The following is a 20511-nucleotide window of genomic DNA, read 5'->3' as shown; positions in this document are numbered from 1 at the left end:
CTCCCACACCAATCTTTGAGATGCGCATTTATCTCCTTGACTTTATTTACCCTATGCCAGTTTGCCTGTGGCTCAGGTATAATCCTGAGATTATTACCTTGGAGGTTCTGCTTTTTAATTTAGCTCCTAACTGTTCAAGTTCAGCAGAACCTCCTTTCTAGTTCTATCAGTGTCGTTGGTACCAACGTGGGTGATGACAACTGGATCCCTCCCCTCCCAGTCCAAGTTCCTCTCCAGCCCTGAGGAGATGTTCTCAACCCTGGCACCGGGCAGGCAACACAGCCTTCGGGACTCACGCTCATGGCTGCAGAGAACAGTATCTATCCCCTGAATTACATTGACCCCTACTATTACCACGTTCCTATTTCCTCCCCCTCTTGAAAGGCTCCGTGTTCCATGGTGCCGTGGTCAGTTCCCTCATCCTCCCTGCAGAACCCGCTCTCATCCATGCAGCTTGCAAGAGCCTCATAACTGTTGGACAGCTGCAGGGGCCAAGGCTCCTCAAGAGCTACCCCTGGGCCCCCATACCTGCTTCACCTACAGTCACACCCTCCTGTCCCTGATCACAGACCAAATTTAAATGACCAAATCTGAGGGGTGTGACCATCACCTGGAGCAAAGTGTCCAGGTAACTTTCCCCTTCCTGATGTGGCACAATGTCTGCAACTGAGACTCTGAAGTTCCTCGAGCTGCAAACACTTACTACTCCCTCTGGATCACCTTGGTGTCCAGCAGCTCCCACATGCTGCAGCAGCAACACATCGCCCTTCCTGTCATCACTATTTTATTTAATTACTTAATTAATTACTCTACTATCCCTGCTCTTTACACTTGAAGAAGCCCCCGCTCTTTACACTTTATTGTAATTATTTTACCCATCAGTTTCGATCTTATACTTTAACAAGCTATCTATAAGAAAAAGAGAAAAAAAGTCTACAGACTTAAACACAAACTGAAGACCTTACTTTTACTTTAAAAACTAGAAATACTCACCAATCAGCTGCTCTCCGCACCCTTTAATGGTCTCTCACTTTTAATGGCCTCACTGCTCCTTTCGCTCTCTGTTAATGATCCCGCTGCTCCTCTCGCTCTCTCACTGTTAAAGGTCCCACTGCCCCTCTCACTCTCTCACTGTTAATGTCCCCACTGTAACACTCTGACAAACCCCACACCCCTCACTGTAACACTCTGATAGACCCCACATCCCTCACTGTAACACTCTGATAGACCCCACACTCCTCACTGTAACACTCTGACAAACCCCACACCCCTCACTGTAACACTCTGATATACCCCACACCCCTCGCTGTAACACTCTGATATATCCCACACCCCTCACTGTAACACTCTGATAGACCCCACACCCCTCACTGTAACACTCTGATAGACCCCACACCCCTCACTGTAACACTCTTGATAGACCCCACACCCCTCACTGTAACACTGATAGACCCCACACCCCTCACTGTAACACTATGATAGACCCCACACCCCTCACTCTAACACGCTCTGCCACATGCTGATCCATGATAAGTGATATGTTTATCTCCGAGCTAATTCTGTTACCTATAATCAGAGTCTTATTTCCATGCTGAATCCCAGAGGTTCCATGTCAGTGGAACTGATCGATGGGAGGGTTGCATTGCAAGATAGCTCTGCATGGTACCTGTCTTGAACCAGCCATCCGATGTAAATGATTCCTCTGTTTCTTTTGTTCTGTTCCAATATTCTCGAAATACTGAATGTCCTTTAATCAGCAGCTCTCCTTCTTTGCCTTGCATTCCAGGTCTCACCTATTAACACAAACCAGTGTTACTTCAAAATCCACAGGATTCCATGTCACTTACACAGTATAGAGTAAATGATGCAGTGCAAACCAGCATTCAATCGCAGTGTTTTGCTCGGATCATGCGACTAAGTATCATTGCTGAGAAGGAATGTCTATCTCAACAACAACTTGCCTTTATATAGTGCCCTTCACATAGTAAAATCACCCAAGGCCCTTCAGGGGATTCTTAGCAAATAAAACTTGACATTGAGCTGCTTCAGGAGATATTAGGATGGGTGACCAAAAGCTTGGTCAAAGAGTTAAGTTTTAAAGAGGGTCTTAAAGGAGGAGAGAGAGGTAGAGAGGCAAAGAGGTTTAGGAAGGAAATTCTAGAGCTTAGGTCCTTGGAGCTGAAGGCACAGCTTTCAATGGTGGAGTGATTAAAATCAGGAATACACAGGGGAGCAAAACTGGAGGATTGCAGACATCTTATAGGGTTTTTTTTAAGTTGTTCATGGGATGTGGGTGTCACTGGCTCAGCCAGTATTTATTGCCCATCCCTAATTGCCCTTGAGAAGGTGGTGGTGAGCTGCCTTCTTGAACTGCTGCAGTCCCTGTGGTGAAGGTACACCAACAGTGCTGTCTGGGAGGGAGTTCCAGGATTTTGACCCAGCGACAGTGAAGGAACGGCGATATATTTCCAAGTCAGGATGGTGAGTGGCTTGGAGGGGAACTTCCAGGTGGTGATGTTCCCAAACATCTGCTGCCGTTGTTCTTCTAGATGGTAGTGGTCGTGGGTTTGGAAGGTGCTGTCTAAGGAGCTTTGGTGAGTTTCTGCAGTGCATCTTGTAGATGGTACACACTGCTGCTACTGTGCGTCGGTGGTGGAGGGAGTGAATGTTTGTGAATGTGGTGCCAATCAAGCGGCTGCTTTGTCCTGGATGGTGTTCAGCTTCTTGAGTGTTGTGGGAGCTGCACTCATCCAGGCAAGGCAAGAGTGGTCCATCACACTCCTGACTTGTGCCTTGTAGATGGTGGACAGGCTTTGGGGAGTCAGGAGGTGAGTTACTCGTCACAGGATTCAGAGCCTCTGACCTGCTCTTGTAGCCACAGTATTTATATGGCTAGTCCAGTTCAATTTCTGGTCAATGGTAACCCCCAGGATGTTGATAGTGGGGGATTCAGTGATGGTAATGCCATTGAACATCAAGGGGCGATGGTCAGATTCTCTCTTGTTGGAGATGGTCATTGCCTGGCACAAATGTTACTTGCCACTTGTCAGCCCAAGCCTGGATATTGTCCAGATCTTGCTGCATTTGGACAGGGACTGCTTCAGTATCTGAGGAGTCATGATTGCTGCTGAACATTGTTCAATCATCAGCGAATATCCTCACTTCTGACCTTATGATGGAAGGAAGATCATTGATGAAGCAGCTGGAAATGGTTGGGCTGAGGACACTACCCTGAGGAAGTCCTGTGGTGATGTCCTGGGACTGAGATATTGACCTCCAACAACCATCTTCCTTTGTGTAGGCAGGACTCCAGCCAATGGAGAGTTTTCCCCCCCGATTCCCACTGACTCCAGTTTTGCTTGGGCTCCTTGATGCCACACTCAGTCAAATGCTGCCTTGATGTCAAGGACAGTCACTCTCATGTCACCGCGAGAGCTCAGCTCTTTCGTCCATGTTTGAACCAAGGTTGTAATGTCAGGAGCTGAGTGGTCCTGGTGGAACCCAAACTGGGCGTCAGTCAGCAGGTTATTGCTAAGCATGTGCCACATGATAGCATTATTGATGACCCCTTCCATTACGTTACTTTCGAGAGTAGACTGATGGGGCAGTAAAATTGGCCAGGTTGGATTTGTTCGGTTTTTTGTGTACAACACATACCTAGACAATTTTCCACATAGCCGGGTAGATGCCAGTGTTGTAGCTGCACTGGAACAGCTTGGCTAGGGGCGCAACAAGGTCTGGAGCACAAATCTTCAGTACTATTGCCAGAATATTGTCAGGGCCCACAGCCTTTGCAATATTCAGTGACTTCAGCCGTTTCTTCATATCACATGGAGTGAATCAAATTGGCTGAAGACTGGCATCTGTGATGCTGGGGACCTGCGGAGGAGGCTGAGATGAATCATCCACTCGGCATTTCTGGCTGAGGGTTGTTGCGAATACTTCAGCCTTATCTTTTGCACTGATGTGCTGGGTTCCCCCATCATTGAGGGTGGGGATATTTGTGGAGCCACCTGCTCCAGTGATTTGTTTAATTGTGCACCACCATTCATGATTGGATGTGGCAGGATCTGATCTGTTGGTTGTGGAATTGCTCAGCTCTGTCTATCACTTGCTGCTTATGCTGTTTCGCATGCAAGTAGTTCTGTCTTGCAGCTTCACCAAGTTACACCTCATTTTTAGGTATGCCTGGTGCTGCTCCTGCACTCATCATTGAACCAGGGTTGATCCCCTGGCTTGGTGGTAATGGTAGAGTGGGGGTATGCCAGGCTATGAGGTTACATATTGTAGCTGAGTACAATTCTGTTGCTGATGGCCCACAGTGCCTCATGGTTGCACAGTCATGAGTTGCTCGATCTGTTCGAAATCTATACCATTTAACACACAGTGCCACACAACACAATGGAGGGTATCCTCAACATGAAGGACGGACTTCGTCTCCACAAGGACTGTGCAGTGGTCACTCCTATCGATACTGTCATGGACAGATGCGTCTGTGGAAGGCAGGTTGGTGAGGGTGAGGTCAAGTATATTTTTCTCTCTTGTTGGTTCCCTCACCACCTGCTGCAGACCCAGTCTAGCAGCTATGTCCTTTAGGACTCAGCCAGCTTGGTCAGTAGTGGTGGTACCACTCTTGATGATGGACATTGAAGTGTCCCATTCAGAGTATATTCTGCACCCTTGCCACCCACAATGTGGTGTTCAACATGGAGGAGCACTGATCCATCTGATGAGGTGGGGGATGGTACATGGTAATCAGCAGGAGGTTTCCTTGCCCATCTTTGACCTGATGCCATGAGGCTCCATGGGGTCTGGAGTTGATGTTGAGGATTCGCAGGGCAACTCCCTCCCAACTGTATACCACTGTGCCGCCACCTCTGCTGGGTCTGTCCTGCTGGTGGGACAGGTGGTGGTGTCTGGGACATGATCTATAAGGTATGATTCCATGAGGATGACTATGTCAGACTGTTACTTTGATAGTCTGTGAGACAGCTTTCCCAATTTTGGCAGAAACCCCCAGATGTTAATAAGGAGGGCTTTGCACAGTTGACAGGCTTGAGTTTGCAATTGCCATTTCCGATGCCTGGATCGGTGCGGGGTGGTCTGTCTTTGTAGCGGTTTGAGGGCAATTAAGAGTCAACCACATTATTATGGGTCTGGAGTTACATGTAGGCTCTGTAGGTAAGGACAGCAGATTTCCTTCCCTAAAGGACCAGATGGATTTTTACAACAATCGACAATGGTTTCATGGTCATGATCAGACTTTTAATTCCAAATGTTAAAAAAATTTTCATTTGAACCCAGGCCCCCAGAGTATTACCATGGGTCTCTGGATTACAGTGATAATCCCACTACACCACCTCTGTGGGGCTGCAGGAGGTTACAGAGATTGGGAGGGGGGAGATCATGAAGGGATTTGAAGTCAAGGGTGGGAATTTTAAATTCAAGGCATTGCCAGACGTGGAGTCAATGTAGCTGAAGACTCCTGGCTAGAGGAAATATTTAATACAGACACTGGTGGAGAATGAAATTAAATAAAGCAAACAGATGTTTTACTTAGGCATTAAATTTCTCCCCATACATTGCAGTGCTTGTTTATAGGATACAGCTAAATTAAGGAATTTCCTATCCACACAGGAACTTTCTGCTAACAACCTTCGACTCCCACTATACCACAAAATTATAGATCTATGAAACACTTCTAGATGTCGTGGCTGCATAATCTCCAACTCCCCTTCACGCTGCAGCTGCGGTCACCTTTGCATCTTACGCTGTGATATTCTGGGCACTCGTGCCACTTTGCTCTGAGCTCAGAGCAAATTTGAAGGCATTCTGACGTGAAGCAGGTGTTCTGAAACACTGTTGTACTAGTCAACAGAAACCATCTCCGAGCTAATTTACAGTGAGATGGCTGAACTGTGATTTGATGAATGTATTGTTGGCAGCTGGAATGTTTAGCTCCCTTTCAGTAGGAAGTCATTTGCAGCACATTCTAATACAGTCACACTGTGGGCCTTTTAACAGCTCCTCTGCTACAGGTACAGATGGTGCAGAATTACAGACAGTTAGCACAAAACCATTTTAGGAACTCATTTACATAAAATATGAATAACACTGAAGTCATGTCTAGGAAAGGGCATCTAGCTCATTGAGAAAACTCTTTATAACTTCCCCTGCAAACAGGCACACTCCTTCCTATGGACCCTATGCAGACCTTGTACACAACCAGCCCCATCCTACAGTCCCTGCACATAAACCTGTCTCTTCCTAAGGTCAATGGTGACTTTGTCAATGGTAACACACTTGCACCCGAGTCTGACAACCATGGGTTCAAAGCCCACTCCAGAAACCTGCACACTCAATCTAGGCTGATATACCAGTGCACTATATAGGGACTTCTGCACAGTTGGAGCTGTCTTCCAGGTGAAATCCTCAACAAAGTTCCAATCTCCCATTTCAGACAGATGGAATGTATCCCACAGCACTATTTGAGAACTCCCCTGCCCTGGCTGACACTCAGCTGTCAACCAATAACAATGAAAAAAAACAGATTATCTCATCTGTTATCTCACTGCTGTTTCTCAGATCTTCCCATGTGCAAATTGGTTGCTGTGTTGCCTATATAATCATGATTACACATCAAAAGTACTTCCCACAGCCTGGAAATGACCCGAGCTAAATTCGCTACTCACACCCTTCTCTTACTGTGATGTATTATCCACCTTTCCTCATCAACCTGTCAGCATTTAACACAGTTCAACATGCCAAACATTTTCCATTGGCTTCCCTCCATTGTCCATCTCCATGGAACCACCCAGAACTATTTGATAAAGAGCAGGGAGCTTCCTGGTGTCTTTGTCATCATTCCTTCAGTAAACATCAACTAAACAGGTCAGATGGTCACATCTCTCACCACTGTGCTGCCTCATTTGCTTACATAATGAATGGCTAAACTTCAAAAGTAATTCACTTCCTGCAGTAGTTTGTTGCGTAGCTGACAGGTCAAGGCATAATATAAATGTAAACCCTTTCTTACTATTGTACCAACTAATGAATTGATTGTTTAACTGAAGTTCCAACTATCTACAACATTCTTTATTGCAAAAATTGTTCTCCCTTTCTCCGGTTTTCATATTCCAGAGTCTAAGAGACTGACATAGCAGCTCATCATCCCACCGGTACCCGCTGAACCCGGGGCACTGGGTCCCACCGGTACCCGCTGAACCCAGGGCACTGGGTCCCACTGGTACACACCGAACCCAGAGTACAGGGTTCCAAGTTGACCACCTGTTTGTCTCCCGGAGCTCATGGTTTAACCCAAATTCTACCAGTAACAAGAGAACTTTTAACTCTCCTGCCACCAGGTCTCTGCCTGGTGTGGATCGCTGTCTGGTCATGGCAGGGCAGTGTCAAATCTCTACTGTAATTCTCTGGAATGACAGCTGCCATTCTGGATGAGGTACATTAACACATTCTTTCTTTCCTGCACTATTTTGCATTCCTGTTACTCCTGCTTATAGTTAACAGCTGTTTGGGAGAGCACCTAGCCAGATGGTGCAGGAGAAATGAGGCTGCAAAGTTTACTGTCCAAGAGACAGCTTGCATATGGGAAAACAATGACATAATCTAGACACCAGTATTGCTTTGTAACTGTGCCAAGTGTGGAATTGACATAGCACATTTCCACTTGTGTGCTCTGGACTTTGCCAAGCAATTACATTTCTCAATGTAAATTGTGCCAGGTCCCGACGTTTGACTGCAGCACAAAAATTCTTATCTGAAGATGAGAATTATTGTTAATGACCAGTCTGCTATGAGTTATGAGATACAGAAAACAAACATGCATTGTCAGAAATTGCAACAGCACAGCATGTCCCAAAGTATTTACACTCACACTCATGGAGCCTGGGTCACACTCGACTCCGTCCATTAACCTGTCAGAGACTGTGACACACTCAGCTCCGTCCACTAACCTGTCAGAGACTGTGACACACTCAGCTCCGTCCACTAACCTGTCAGAGACTGTGACACACTCAGCTCCGTCCACTAACCTGTCAGAGACTGTGACACACTCAGCTCCGTCCACTAACCTGTCAGAGACTGTGTCACACTCAGCTCCGTCCACTAACCTGTCAGAGACTGTGACACACTCAGCTCCGTCCACTAACCTGTCAGAGACTGTGTCACACTCAGCTCCGTCCACTAACCTGTCAGAGACTGTGACACACTCAGCTCCGTCCACTAACCTGTCAGAGACTGTGACACACTCGACTCCGTCCATTAACCTGTCAGAGACTGTGACACACTCGGCTCCGTCTAGTCATGGTATTAGACTGATTAAGTATTAACATCCCGCTAGTTTGATGATATATTTATTTATCAGGGCATTGGTTAATATGAATATCACAGAATATAATATTAATGCGATTACTTTATCAATATCAGTCATTCAAAATAGCACAGTAATTTATTATTTTAGTTGAATTTTAACTGAATATGAATATCTGCCTAATGTCTGATCTCACACTCTGCAGAGCACAGTCACAAAGCCTATTTCTTTGCCTGGCTTATTATTTGATGATACGAAACTCGACATTTTCCCCCAAAGCACCTCTGGCTCCACTCAACTGCAGCTGAAGATAAACAGCTGGAATGTGTCCCAACATTTGCCATGGATCCTTGCTACTTGGCAAGCCTGTGTGCCCATTCTCCTAGCCGCCAGATTAACCAGTTTAGTTAAGAATCTATTGACATCACAGTCCATATTGACAGCTTAACCTTTCAAAGTTTGTGCCACAGTATTGGGTCTGGCCACAGGGCAGTCAGGTACACGGGCTGTGGTACCATCATAATTACTGCAACTAGAGATTTCAAGTACACCATAAATGAACTAGTCACTCACTGCCAAATACACCTTAACCAAACCAGTCACTCACTACCAAATACACCTTAACCAAACCAGTCAATCACTGCCAAATATACCGTTAGTGAACCAGTCACTCACCACTGTTATGATCCTAACTTTTATTTGTTTGTGTAGATATGTGGAGAGTGGCTACTGAACAGAGTCACAGGAGTCAGCTGATGAACTTTTAACAAATGAATAAAACATTTATTCAACAAGAAAAGTGAACAATATTGCAATACTCCTTCACCCACAACTATGCCTTTATACATGTATACAGATTTGTAAGGGTAACACAAGTTACAAAAGCTATCTTATACTTTAATGTTCACAATAAGTATTCAGTCCATGTAAACCTATGGTACCTTGTGGTCAGACACACCACACTCTGAAACCAAGTGACAGATGCCACCTCAACCAGATGCTATGGATCTGTCATCAGCTCCCCCCAGACACTTGTCACACCGTGAGCCAACGAGTCTCACTGAACTCCATCCTTCACACGAGGGTTTCCAATCTCCACTCTCCAAGACCTCACCTTGGAATCTTCTCCCAAACTGACACTTTCTCTCAGGCACCTTCCACAAGGATTCACCTCTATGGTTTCGAACTCTCCTTCTGATGTTCCTCTCCCCTGGGTCACCATATACATTCAAGCAGTATTCCATGCACTCTCTCTCACCAAATCAGCCTTAACCGTACAGCACTGCTTCACATACCCAAAGAATTACAGACCTTCAGCTGTCTCTTTGAACCTTCTTGCTTCTTGTAAGCTGTTCTCACATTAATTCTGCTTTCTGCAGCTTTTGTCTCTTTAAATCTGAAGCTTGGAGCCTTTCTCTATGCCACTCACTCTTAACTTCACTTAACGGGACCTTTTCCAGATTCCTGTCCTTCCTTTGATGACAAGGTCTCCTTTAGACTTTCCCCTCTTCCATTCTCCTGAACTTTTGGGGTTTTTCTTTGCTTGGGGCGTTCTTGCTCTTTTGGGAAATCTGCCATTCCCTCTCCCAGTTTCTCTGGGGTCCTGGCTTCAATTAAAAACTGCTGTTTCTTTCAGTCTGTTTGTATATCTGTGTGAGGAACCTGCCTATCTGGCCTCCCTGTTGCTAGGCAACAGCACTATTCTTTCTACTCTTTTACTTTATAGGGGTCATAAACTTCTCATTAGAAATGCAAGCAGCCTTTTAAAGGGAAACTAAAACTCCATTTGACCTTTCTTAACACACAGATACAGAAATACAAATCAAACTTAAACTTCAAAATAAAAATAATTCCTAACACCCAGAAATACAAATAACTTACTTAAACTATCTCTATTTCCAAGCACCGCCAAATACATCTTAACCAAACCAGTCAATCACTGTTAAATTTTCACAACTCACTGGAGATAGTGCGCTGTGGTATCAAGCCCCACTGCTCCCCGAACCATGACAAATTGATGGTTGAATGATGATTGAATTTTACATCCAGATTGAAAGGATGAAAAGCAGGTCTAAGATTAGTATCTTAAACTTAAATAAGGGGAACTATGTGGAGATGAAAGCTGAGCTAGCTGAAGTGAACTAGGAAACTAGGCTACAAGCTAGATCAATAGAGAAGCAGTGGCAGACATTTAAGGGGATATTTCAGAGTATTCAGAATAAGTGCATTCCTACTATAAAGAAAAATTCTAAGGGGAGGACCCACCATCCGTGGTTAACTAAAGATGTTAAGGAAAGCAATAAGCTTAAGGAAAAAGCATAAAACTCTGCAAAGATCAGTGGCAAGACAAACGATTGGACAGAATATAAAGAATGGCAGAGAATGGTTAAAAAGCTAATCAGGTGAAAGAAATGAGTATCGGGGAAGCTAGCTAGAAAGGTAACAATGGATAACAAGAGTTTCTGCGGGTATTTAAAAAGGAAAAAAGTAAAGTGAGTGTTGGTCCTCTAGAGAGTGACAGTGGGGAGTTAAGAGTAGATAATAAGGAAATGGCGGAAGAAATAAACAAATATTTTGCTTGTGTGTTCAATATAGAGAATACAAAAAACATTCCAGTAATAGCTGCAAATCAGGAGGTGAATGGGAGAAAGGAACTTGGTGAAATTGAAATCACTAGGGAAATGTTACTGAGCAAATTGATAGAGCGGCAGGTTGGCAAGTCCCCGGGTCCCGATGGACTACACCCTAGGGTCTTAAAAGAAGTGGCTAATGAGGTAGTCGATGTGCTGGTGTTAATTTTCCAAAATTCGCTAGATTCTGGAAAGGTTCCATCAGATTGGAAAGTAGCAAATATAACCCCTCTATTCAAGAAGAGAGGGAGGCAGAAAACAGGAAATTATAGGCCAGTTAGCTTGATGTCTGCCGTTGGGAAGTTATTAGAATTGATTATTAAGGAGGTTTAGCTGGGCACTGAGAAGAGCTCAAGGCAATTGGGAAGAGTCAGCATGGTTTTGTAAAAGAAAAATCATGTTTAACCAATTTATTGGAGTTTTTTGAAGGAGTAACATGCGCAGTGGATAAAGGGGAGCCTGTAGACGTACTGTACTTAGATTTCCAGAAGGCATTTGATAAGGGGTCACATCAAAGATTATTACGGATAGCAGATTGACTGGCTGGCAGAAAGCAGAGGTATGCATTAATGGGTCTTTTTCTGATTGGCCGGATGTGACGAGTGGAGTCCCACAGGGGTCTGTACTGGGGCCTCAACTTTTTACAATTTACTTCAATGACTTAGATGAGGGGAGTGAAAATATGGTAGCTAAATTTGCTGATAACACAAAGGTAGGTAGGAAAGTACGTTGTGAAGAGGATATGAGGAGGTTGCAGCTGGGTATAGATAGGTTGAGTGAGTGGGCAAAGATCTGGTAAATGGAGTTTCAGGTGGGAAAATGTGAAGTTGTTCACTTTGGCAGGAAGAACAAAAAAGCAGAGTATTAATTAAATGGAGGGCAGCGGCATAATTCTGAGGTGCGGAGGGGTCTAGATGTTCTAGTACATGAGTCATAAAAGTTAGTATGCAGGTACAGCAAGTAATTTGGAAGGCTATCCTTTATTACGAGAGGTATTGAACATGTGCTTCAGTTTTACAGGGTATTGGTGATACTGCATCTCGAATATTGTGTGCAGTTTTAGTCTCCTTATTTGAGGAAGGATGTAAATGCATTGGAGGTGGTTCAGAGGAGGTTTACTAGATTGATATCTGGAATGAGTGGGTTGTCTTTTGAGGAAAGGTTAAACAGGCTGGGCTTGTTTCCACTAGGGTTTAGAAGAGTGAGGGGTGACTTGATTGAAGTTTACAAGATCCTGAACAGCTTTGACAAGGTGGATGTGGAAAGGATGTTTCCTCTTGTGGGTGAGTCCAGAAACAGGGGGCACTGTTTTAAAATTAGGGGTCACCCTTTTAGGGCAGAGATGAGGAGAAATTTTTTCTCCTAGAGGGTTGTGCAACTTTGGAATTCTCTGCCTCAGAAGGTGGTGGAGGCGGGATCATTGAATATTATTAAAGGCAGAGGTAGATAGATTCTTGTTAGGCAAGGGAGTCAAAAGTTTTTGGGGTTAGATGGGAATGTGGAAATTGAAACACAAAAATATCAGCCATGATCTTATTGAATGGCAGAGCAGGCTCGAGGGGCCAAATGGTCTACTCCTGTTCCTATTTCTTATGTAATTGTGAGAAGTTTGATTCGACCACCAGATAGTCCCAATTCTACCTAACTGTTTAATATAGGTTAACAGAATACAAGCACTAGGTTTGTAAACTTGACAAGTAAATAACTGTTTATTAAACAAATTGTCTGTAACCAGTGGCAAAAGAACACTTTTAACCCTGTAACTTAAACTCTACCCCTTGTTAAACCTCTATATATACACACAAACACACACACACAAAACATGGATTTTAAGGGTGAGATAAAACTTGTCAATAGCACCAATCCGGAGCTCAGGATTAGATGGATTGACTTCAATTGCTTTCTTCCAAATTCCTTGCAGGTTGTTGTGGCTGACACGAGGTGGACTCCCAGCACTTGCAGCCTGTGGTTCTCTGGTTGAAACTTGCTTTTAATGTCTCTACTGGTGATTTTTCCCCTTTTCCCCCTGACAGGGGTTTCTCAAAGAAAGCAGGATACGGCGATATGAGGAATAGCCAGCTAGCTACTACGGCAGGATTACTGGAGTCTTACAAAACACAGGAGAGGGAGGTTTCAGGTCTTTCCTCTTTTCAGGCTAGGAGCTGATCTACTGCACTATCCTCACACAGAACCTGGCCACTTGGTCAGGAGCCAGACAAAATGCCGTTGCTAGGCAGTTCCCTCTTAAACCAGGTCTCCTTTCCAGCACCATTCTGTCCAACCTGGCACACACTGTTCTAGGAGATAGCAACATTGTAGATTTTAGATAGTCCAACTAGGGAAGGGGCAATACTGGACCTGGTATTAGGGAATGAACCCGGCCAGGTGGTCGAAGTTTCAGTAGGAGAGCATTTCGGGAAAAGTGACCATAATTCAGTAAGTTTCAAGGTACTGGTGGATGAGGAAAACAGGAGTCCTCGAGTTAAGGTGCTTAATTGGGGGAAGGCTAATTATAACAATATTAGGCAGGAACTGAGGAATCTAGACTGGCGGCGGATGTTTGAGGGCAAATCAACAACTGACATGTGGGGGGTTTTCAAACGTCAGTTGATAAGAATTCAGGACCGGCATGTTCCTGCTAGGATAAAGGATAAGCATGACAAGTTTCAGGAACCTTCGATAACGAAGGATATTGTGAGATTAGTCAAAAAGAAAAGGGAAGCATTCGTAAGGGCTAGAAGGCTGGGAACAGATGAAGCCTGTGGAGAATACAAAGAAAGTAGGAAGAAACTTAAGCAAGGAGTCAGGAGGGCTAAAAGGGGTCATGAAAAATCACTGGCAACCAGGATTAAGAAAAATCCCAAGGCCTTTTATACATATGTAAAAAGCAAGAGGGTAGCCAGGGAAAGGGTAGGCCCACTCAGGGACAGAGGTGGGAATCTGTGTGTGGAGCCAGAAGAAATGGGAGAGATACTAAATGAATACTTCTCATCGGTATTCACCAAAGAGGAGGACTTAGCGGTCGATTTGTCTAGGGAAGAGTATGTAGATAGTCTGGATCATGTTGAGATCAAAAGAGAGGTGTTAGGCGTCTTGAAGAACATTAAGGTGGATAAGTCCCCAGGGCCAGATGGGATCTACCCCAGGGTACTGAGGGAGGCAAGGGAGGAGATTGCTGGGGCCTTGACAGAAATCTTTGTATCCTCACTGGCTACGGGTGAGGTCCCAGAGGACTGGAGAATGGCCAATGTTGTTCCATGGCGGGTACACCATTAGTGAAGCAGTCACTCTCTGCCAAGTACACCATTAGTGAAGCAGTCACTCTCTGCCAATTACACCGTTAGTGAACCAAAACTTACCACACTCCTGGGCAAGCTGTTCCAGTACAGCTACAATACTGGCATCTACCCAGCTAAGAGGAAAATTACCCAGCTATATTCTGTACTCAACGTTCAGGACAAATCCAACCCGGCCAACTACTGCCCCACCAGTCTACTATACCCACCCCCCCATCAGTAAAATGACGGAAGGGGTCTTCAACAGTGCTATCAAGCAGCACTTGCTTAGCAATAACCTGCTCACTGACACCCAGGTTGGGTTCCGCCAGGGCCACTCAGCTCCTGACCTCATTACAGCCTTGGTTCAAACACGGGCAAAGAGCTGACTCCCGAGGTGAGGTGAGAGTGACTGCCCTTGACATCAAGGCAGCATTCGACTGAATGTGGCATCAAGGAGCCCAAGTCAATGGGAATTGAAGGGAAAACTTTCCACTAGCTGGAGTTGCTCGCTGCAGGATTCCTAGCCTCTGATCTGCTCTTGTAGCCACAGTATTTATATGGCTAGTCCAGTTCAGTTTCTGGTCAATGGTAACCCCCCAGGATGTTGATTACCATCACTGAATCCCCCACTGCCATTGAATGCCATGGGGCGATGGTTGGATTCTCTCTTGTTGGAGATGGTCATTGCCTGACATTTGTGTGGCGCGAATGTTACTTGCCACTTGTCAGCCCAAGCCTGGACATTGTCCAGGTCTTGCTGCATTTGGACATGGACTGCTTCAGTGTCTGGGGAGTCATGAATGATGCTGAACATTGTGCAATCATCAGCGAACATCCACACTTCTGACCTTATAATGGAAGATCATTGATAGAAACATAGAAACTAGGAGCAGGAGTAGGCCATTCGGCCCTTCAAAACTGCTCCGCCATTCATTATGATCATGAATGATCATCCAACTCAATAGCCTGCTCCCACTTTCTCCCCATACCCTTTGATCCCTTTCGCACCAAGGGCTGTATCTAACGCCTTCTTGAAAGCATATAATGTTTTGGTCTCAACTACTTTCTGTGGTAATGAATTCCACAGGCTCATCACTCACTGGGTGAAGAAATTTCTCCTCATCTCAGACCTAAATGGTCTACCCCATATCCTCAGACTGTGACCCTTGGTTCTGGAATCCCCCACCATCAGGAACATCCTTCCTGCATCTACCCTGTCTAGTCCTGTTAGAATTTTATAGGTTTCTATGAGATCCCCCCTCATTCTTCTGAACTCCAGCAAATATAATCCTAATCGACTCAATCTCTCCTCATATGTCAGTCCCGCCATCCCAGGAATCAGTCGGGCAAACCTTCACTGCACTCCCTCTATAGCAAGTACATCCTTCCTCAGATAAGGAGACCAAAACTGCACACAATGTTCCAGGTGTGGTCTCACCCAAGGCCCTGTACAATTGCAGCAAGACATCCCTGTTCCTGTACTCGAATCCTCTTGCTATGAAGGCCAACATACCATTTGCCTTCTTTACTGCCTGCTGCACCTGCATGCTTACTTTCAGCGACTGGTGTACAAGGACACCCAAGTCTCGTTGCACATTCCCCACTCTCAATTTATAGCCATTCAGATAATAATCTGCCTTCCTGTTTTTGCTACCAAAATGGATAACCTCACATTTATCCACATTATACTGCATCTGCCATGCATTTGCCCACTCACTCAGCTTGTCCAAATCACACTGAAGCATCTCTGCATCCTCCTCACAACTCACCCTCCCACCCAGCTTTGTGTCATCAGCAAATTTGGAGATATTACATTTAATTCCCTCATCTCAATTATTAATATATATTGTGAATAACTGGGGCCCCAGCATCGATCCCTGCAGTGCCCCACTAGTCACTGCCTGCCATTCGGAAAAAGACCTGTTTATTCCTACTCTTTGTTTCCTGTCTGCCAACCAGTTTTCTATCCATCTCAATATACTACCCCCAATCCCATGCTCTTTAATTTTACACACCAATCTCTTATGTGGGACTTTGTCAAAAGCCTTCTGAAAGTCCAAATAAACCACATCTACTGGCTCCTCCTCATCAACTCTATTAATTACATCCTCGAAAAATTCCAGTAGATTTGTCAAGCATGATTTCCCTTTCATAAATCCCTGCTGACTCTGTCCAATTCTGCCACTGTTTTCCACGTGCTCAGCTATTAAATCTTTTATAATGGAGTCTAGAATTTTCCCCACTACCGACGTCAGGCTGACTGGTCTATAATTCCCTGTTTCTCTTCGCCTCCCTTTTTAAATAGTGGGGTTACATTAGCTACCCTCCAATCTGTAGGAACTGTTCCAGAGTCTATAGAATCTCGGAAGATGACCACCAATGCATCCACTATTTCTAGGGCCACTTACTTAAGTACTCTGGGATGTAGGTTATCAGGCCCCGGGGATTTATCAGCCTTCAATCCCATCAATTTCCCCAACACCATTTCCCTACCGATACTGATTTCTTTCAGTTCCTCCCTCTCACTAAACCCTGTGTTCCCCAACATTTCTGGTATGTTATTAGTGTCCTCCTTTGTGAAGACAGAACCAAAGTATGTATTTAGTTGGTCAGCCATTTCTTTGTTCCCCATTATAAATTCCCCTGTTTCTGACTGTAAGGGACCTACATTTGTCTTCACCAATCTTTCTCTCTTCACATACCTATAGAAACTTTTACAGTTAGTTTTTATGTTCCCTGCAAGCTTACTCTCATACTCTATTTTCCCCTTCTTAAGCAATCCCTTGGTCCTCATTTGCTGAATTCTAAACTGCTCCCAATCCTCAGGTCTGTTGTTTTTTCTGGCCAATTTGTATGTCTCTTCCTTGCATCTAATACTATCTCTAATTTCCCTTGTAAGCCATGGTTTGGCCACCTTTCCTGTTTAACTTTTGCGCCAGACAGGAATAAACAATTGTTGCAGTTCACCCATGCGCTCTTTGAATGTTTGTCATTGCCTATCCACCGTCATCCCTTTAAGTAACGTTTCCCAATCCATCATAGCCAACTCGCGCCTCATACCATCGTAGTTTCCTTTAAGATTCAGGACCCAAGTCTCAGAATCAACTACGTCACTCTCCATCTTGATGAAGAATTCTAACTTATAGTCACTCATCGCCTAGGGGCTTCGCACAACTAGACTGCCAATTATTCCTTTCTCATTACACAATACCCAGTCTAGGATGGCCTGTTCTCTCGTTGGTTCCTCAATTTATTGGTCCAGAAAAACATCCTGTATACACTCCAGGAATTCCTCCTCTATGGTATTGTTACTAATTTGATTTGTCCAATCTATATGCATATTAAAGTCACCCATAATTACAGATGTTCCTTTATTACATGCTTCTCTAATTTCCTGTTTAATGCCATTCCCAACATCACCACTACAGTTTGGGGGTCTATATACAACCCCCACTAATGTTTTTTGCCCCTTAGTGTTTCTCAGCTCTACCCACACAGATTCCACATCGTCGGAGCTAATATCTTTTCTCACTATGCATTAATTTCCTCTTTAACAAGCAACGCAACTCCACCGCCTTTTCCTTTTTATCTGTCCTTCCTAAATACTGAATACCCCTGGATGTTCATCCCTGGTCACCCTGCAGCCATGTCTCTGTAATCCCGACTATATCATACCTGCTTACATCTATTTGCGTGGTTAATTCATCCACTTTATTGCGAATGCTCCTCATGTTAAGACACAAAGCCTTAGGGCTTGTCTTTTTAACATTACTTGTCCTGTTCCCACTATTTTTCACTGCTCTTGATGTAGCAGCTGAAGATGGTTGGGCCTAGGATTTGGACTCAGGGATTGGAACCTATGTCCTGTGAAGCGCCTTGGGACATTTCCTTTCGTTAAAGGCACTATGCAATAAAATACAAGACATTAATAAACATGCAAACGAATTTCAATTTAAATAAGTGTCAGGTTGTCCATTTTAGTAGAGGCCTCATTCTGCTTGGATAAGAGTCTAAAGAGCTGCAGAACAATCTGGTTACTAAAAGTAAGGCAGGTGAATAAAACTAACAAAGCACTGGGGTTTCATATCTCAAAGGATAGAATTGAAAAGCAGAGAAGTTATGTTAAACATGTATAGAACAGTAGCAGGAAGCTAACCTAGCTAATGACTCATCAGAGGGTCTATAAAAGAGACAGGTTTTTTAGTAGTGAATTAGATTCACGCAGTAAGTTCTGGTAAACCTTTTTCAGGTTGAAATATAGATTAAGAATCAAGCTCTGATATAGATCTAACAACCTTCAAGTTAGACCAGCTTGTTAAACAGGGAATTGCCTGGTAGTAGCAGTTATTTGTCAATCAGCTGAAAGCAGTTGATTCAACTGGTGTGAATTACTGTAGCAGGAAGCTGGGATGGAGACCGAGTGAGTAGCGAATTAGGTTCATGGCAGAAAGAGGTGTGGTATACATAGAGATTATTCTAAGTTAATTAAGAAAGTAATTAAGTTAACTAAATAACACAATGACAAAGTAACAATGGCAGGATAAGCATATTCCTGCTATAAAGAAAAATTCTAAGGGGAGGACCCACCATCCGTGGTTAACTAAGGAAGTTAATGAAAGCATCAAACTTAAGGAAAAAGCGTATAACCGCGCAAAGATGAGTGGCAAGTCAGATGCTTGGTCAGGATATAAAAATGGTAGAGAATGACATATAGGTTTATCAGGAGAAGGAAATTAGAATATGAAAGGAGGCTAACTGGAAATGTAAAAATGGAAATCAAGAGTTTCTACAGGCGTTTAAAAAGGAAAAGAGTAAGTAAAGTGAGTATAGGTCCTCAAGAGAGTGAATCATAATTTTGAACACCTCTATCAAATCTCCTCTTAGCCTTCTTCTCTCCAAGGAGAACAGTCGCAACCTCTCCAATCTATCTTTGTAACTGAAGTTTCTCATCCCTGGAACCATTTTTGTAAACCACTTCTGCACCCTCTCCAATACATTCACATCCTTCTGTTATGACTGATGCAGTTGGCAAAGAGGAGTTATTTTAAAAATCCCAGAGGGAAACTTAAAATTATAGGTTATGACATTTGTTTAAAGTGTTTTGTTTGAGATGCGATTCTAAATTTAGGAATCAGCCCACCAGTTCTCGACGTTTTACATTAATCTACATGAAAAATTTTATTAATTTACACAGGTTGAAATATATATACACATGGCTACAAATTACTACTGTCATAACTTTAAAAAAATTCTCAAACTAATCTCCATTAAGGCAACAGCAACCCATAGACTTAACCAAACACCAGGCAAAGCATTTTCACCTTACGAATTCAAAATGAGGTTCTTTTCACTGTGGAACCAGTTGGACCAGTTGGAGGGTTACAGTTGCCTTCTGATCTCACATTGCCTCTGCTCTGTACACCCGAAAACTGCTGAAACTACACCTACCACCACTGATTGAATTCAAATTCTCATTGTCTCACCAACCACTTTGAATTTCACCTTTTAACAATGAAAACCCTTTCATTGTACCAATTTTATTAGGAATATAAACATATTGCTTGGTAGCTGCTAGATAGGCATCAGTTTTGACCACCCTTCTTGAATGCTCTATTCAAAAAATGCAAATGCACGCCATCTCCCTTACATCTCAAAACTAGTGCCCAAAGCACCCAGACTAGCTGGCTTTAATCCAATTAAGACACACCTACACACTAAACCTCTATTTTAAAAGAAAAATATTTTCCAAAATATTATATACATTAATAGCTTCATGGCATCCCCCTCCTTATCAGAAAATGAACCGTCATGTTTCTAAAAGATGGCTTCATTTTAATAACCCATCTCACACTATCTCCTATACTTATTACATTACCAGATGCATGTATTAACATAACAATATATATACACAAGTCCTTGGTATCAACAGGAATCACTACAGTTCAGTGACCAGGTTTTAAAAAAAAAGTCCCATTTTCCTTTAAGCTTCAAACTCTTGATAATGCATCTGTGAACAGATTTTCTCTTCCAGCAATTTGTATAATCTGTAGATTAACTGGTTGTAATAATAGACTTCATCAGAAAAGCCTTGCAGTTTTGTCTCGAAATTTGTCCAAAAACTTCAAAGGATTAAGGTCTGTATTGTTTCAGATGAATTGTTTGCTAAATTAATTTTAAAATGCTGCAATGCTAACACCAAACCCAAAGTCTCTTTTTCAATCATTGACTATCTTCTCTGTTGTACATTCAGCTTCCATGAAAAATATCTTATCGG

General features: G+C 43.6%; 1 protein-coding gene across 6 annotated transcripts in view; it reads right to left on the bottom strand.

The window, feature by feature from the left end:
• The window catches only part of acsf3 (acyl-CoA synthetase family member 3), a 151055-nt gene that overhangs the window by 69075 nt on the left and 61469 nt on the right, over nt 1-20511 (bottom strand). For all 6 annotated transcript variants that reach the window (XM_078544724.1, XM_078544726.1, XM_078544725.1 and 3 more), the window contains one exon: nt 1667-1793. In XM_078544724.1, the coding sequence (XP_078400850.1) occupies nt 1667-1793 (127 nt within the window). The remainder of the gene's footprint in view (nt 1-1666; nt 1794-20511) is intronic.

This window comes from Cetorhinus maximus, chromosome 6 (assembly GCF_964194155.1).
Source record: "Cetorhinus maximus chromosome 6, sCetMax3.hap1.1, whole genome shotgun sequence".
Lineage (NCBI taxonomy): Eukaryota > Metazoa > Chordata > Chondrichthyes > Lamniformes > Cetorhinidae > Cetorhinus > Cetorhinus maximus.
This window is presented reverse-complemented; position numbering and strand designations above follow the sequence as displayed.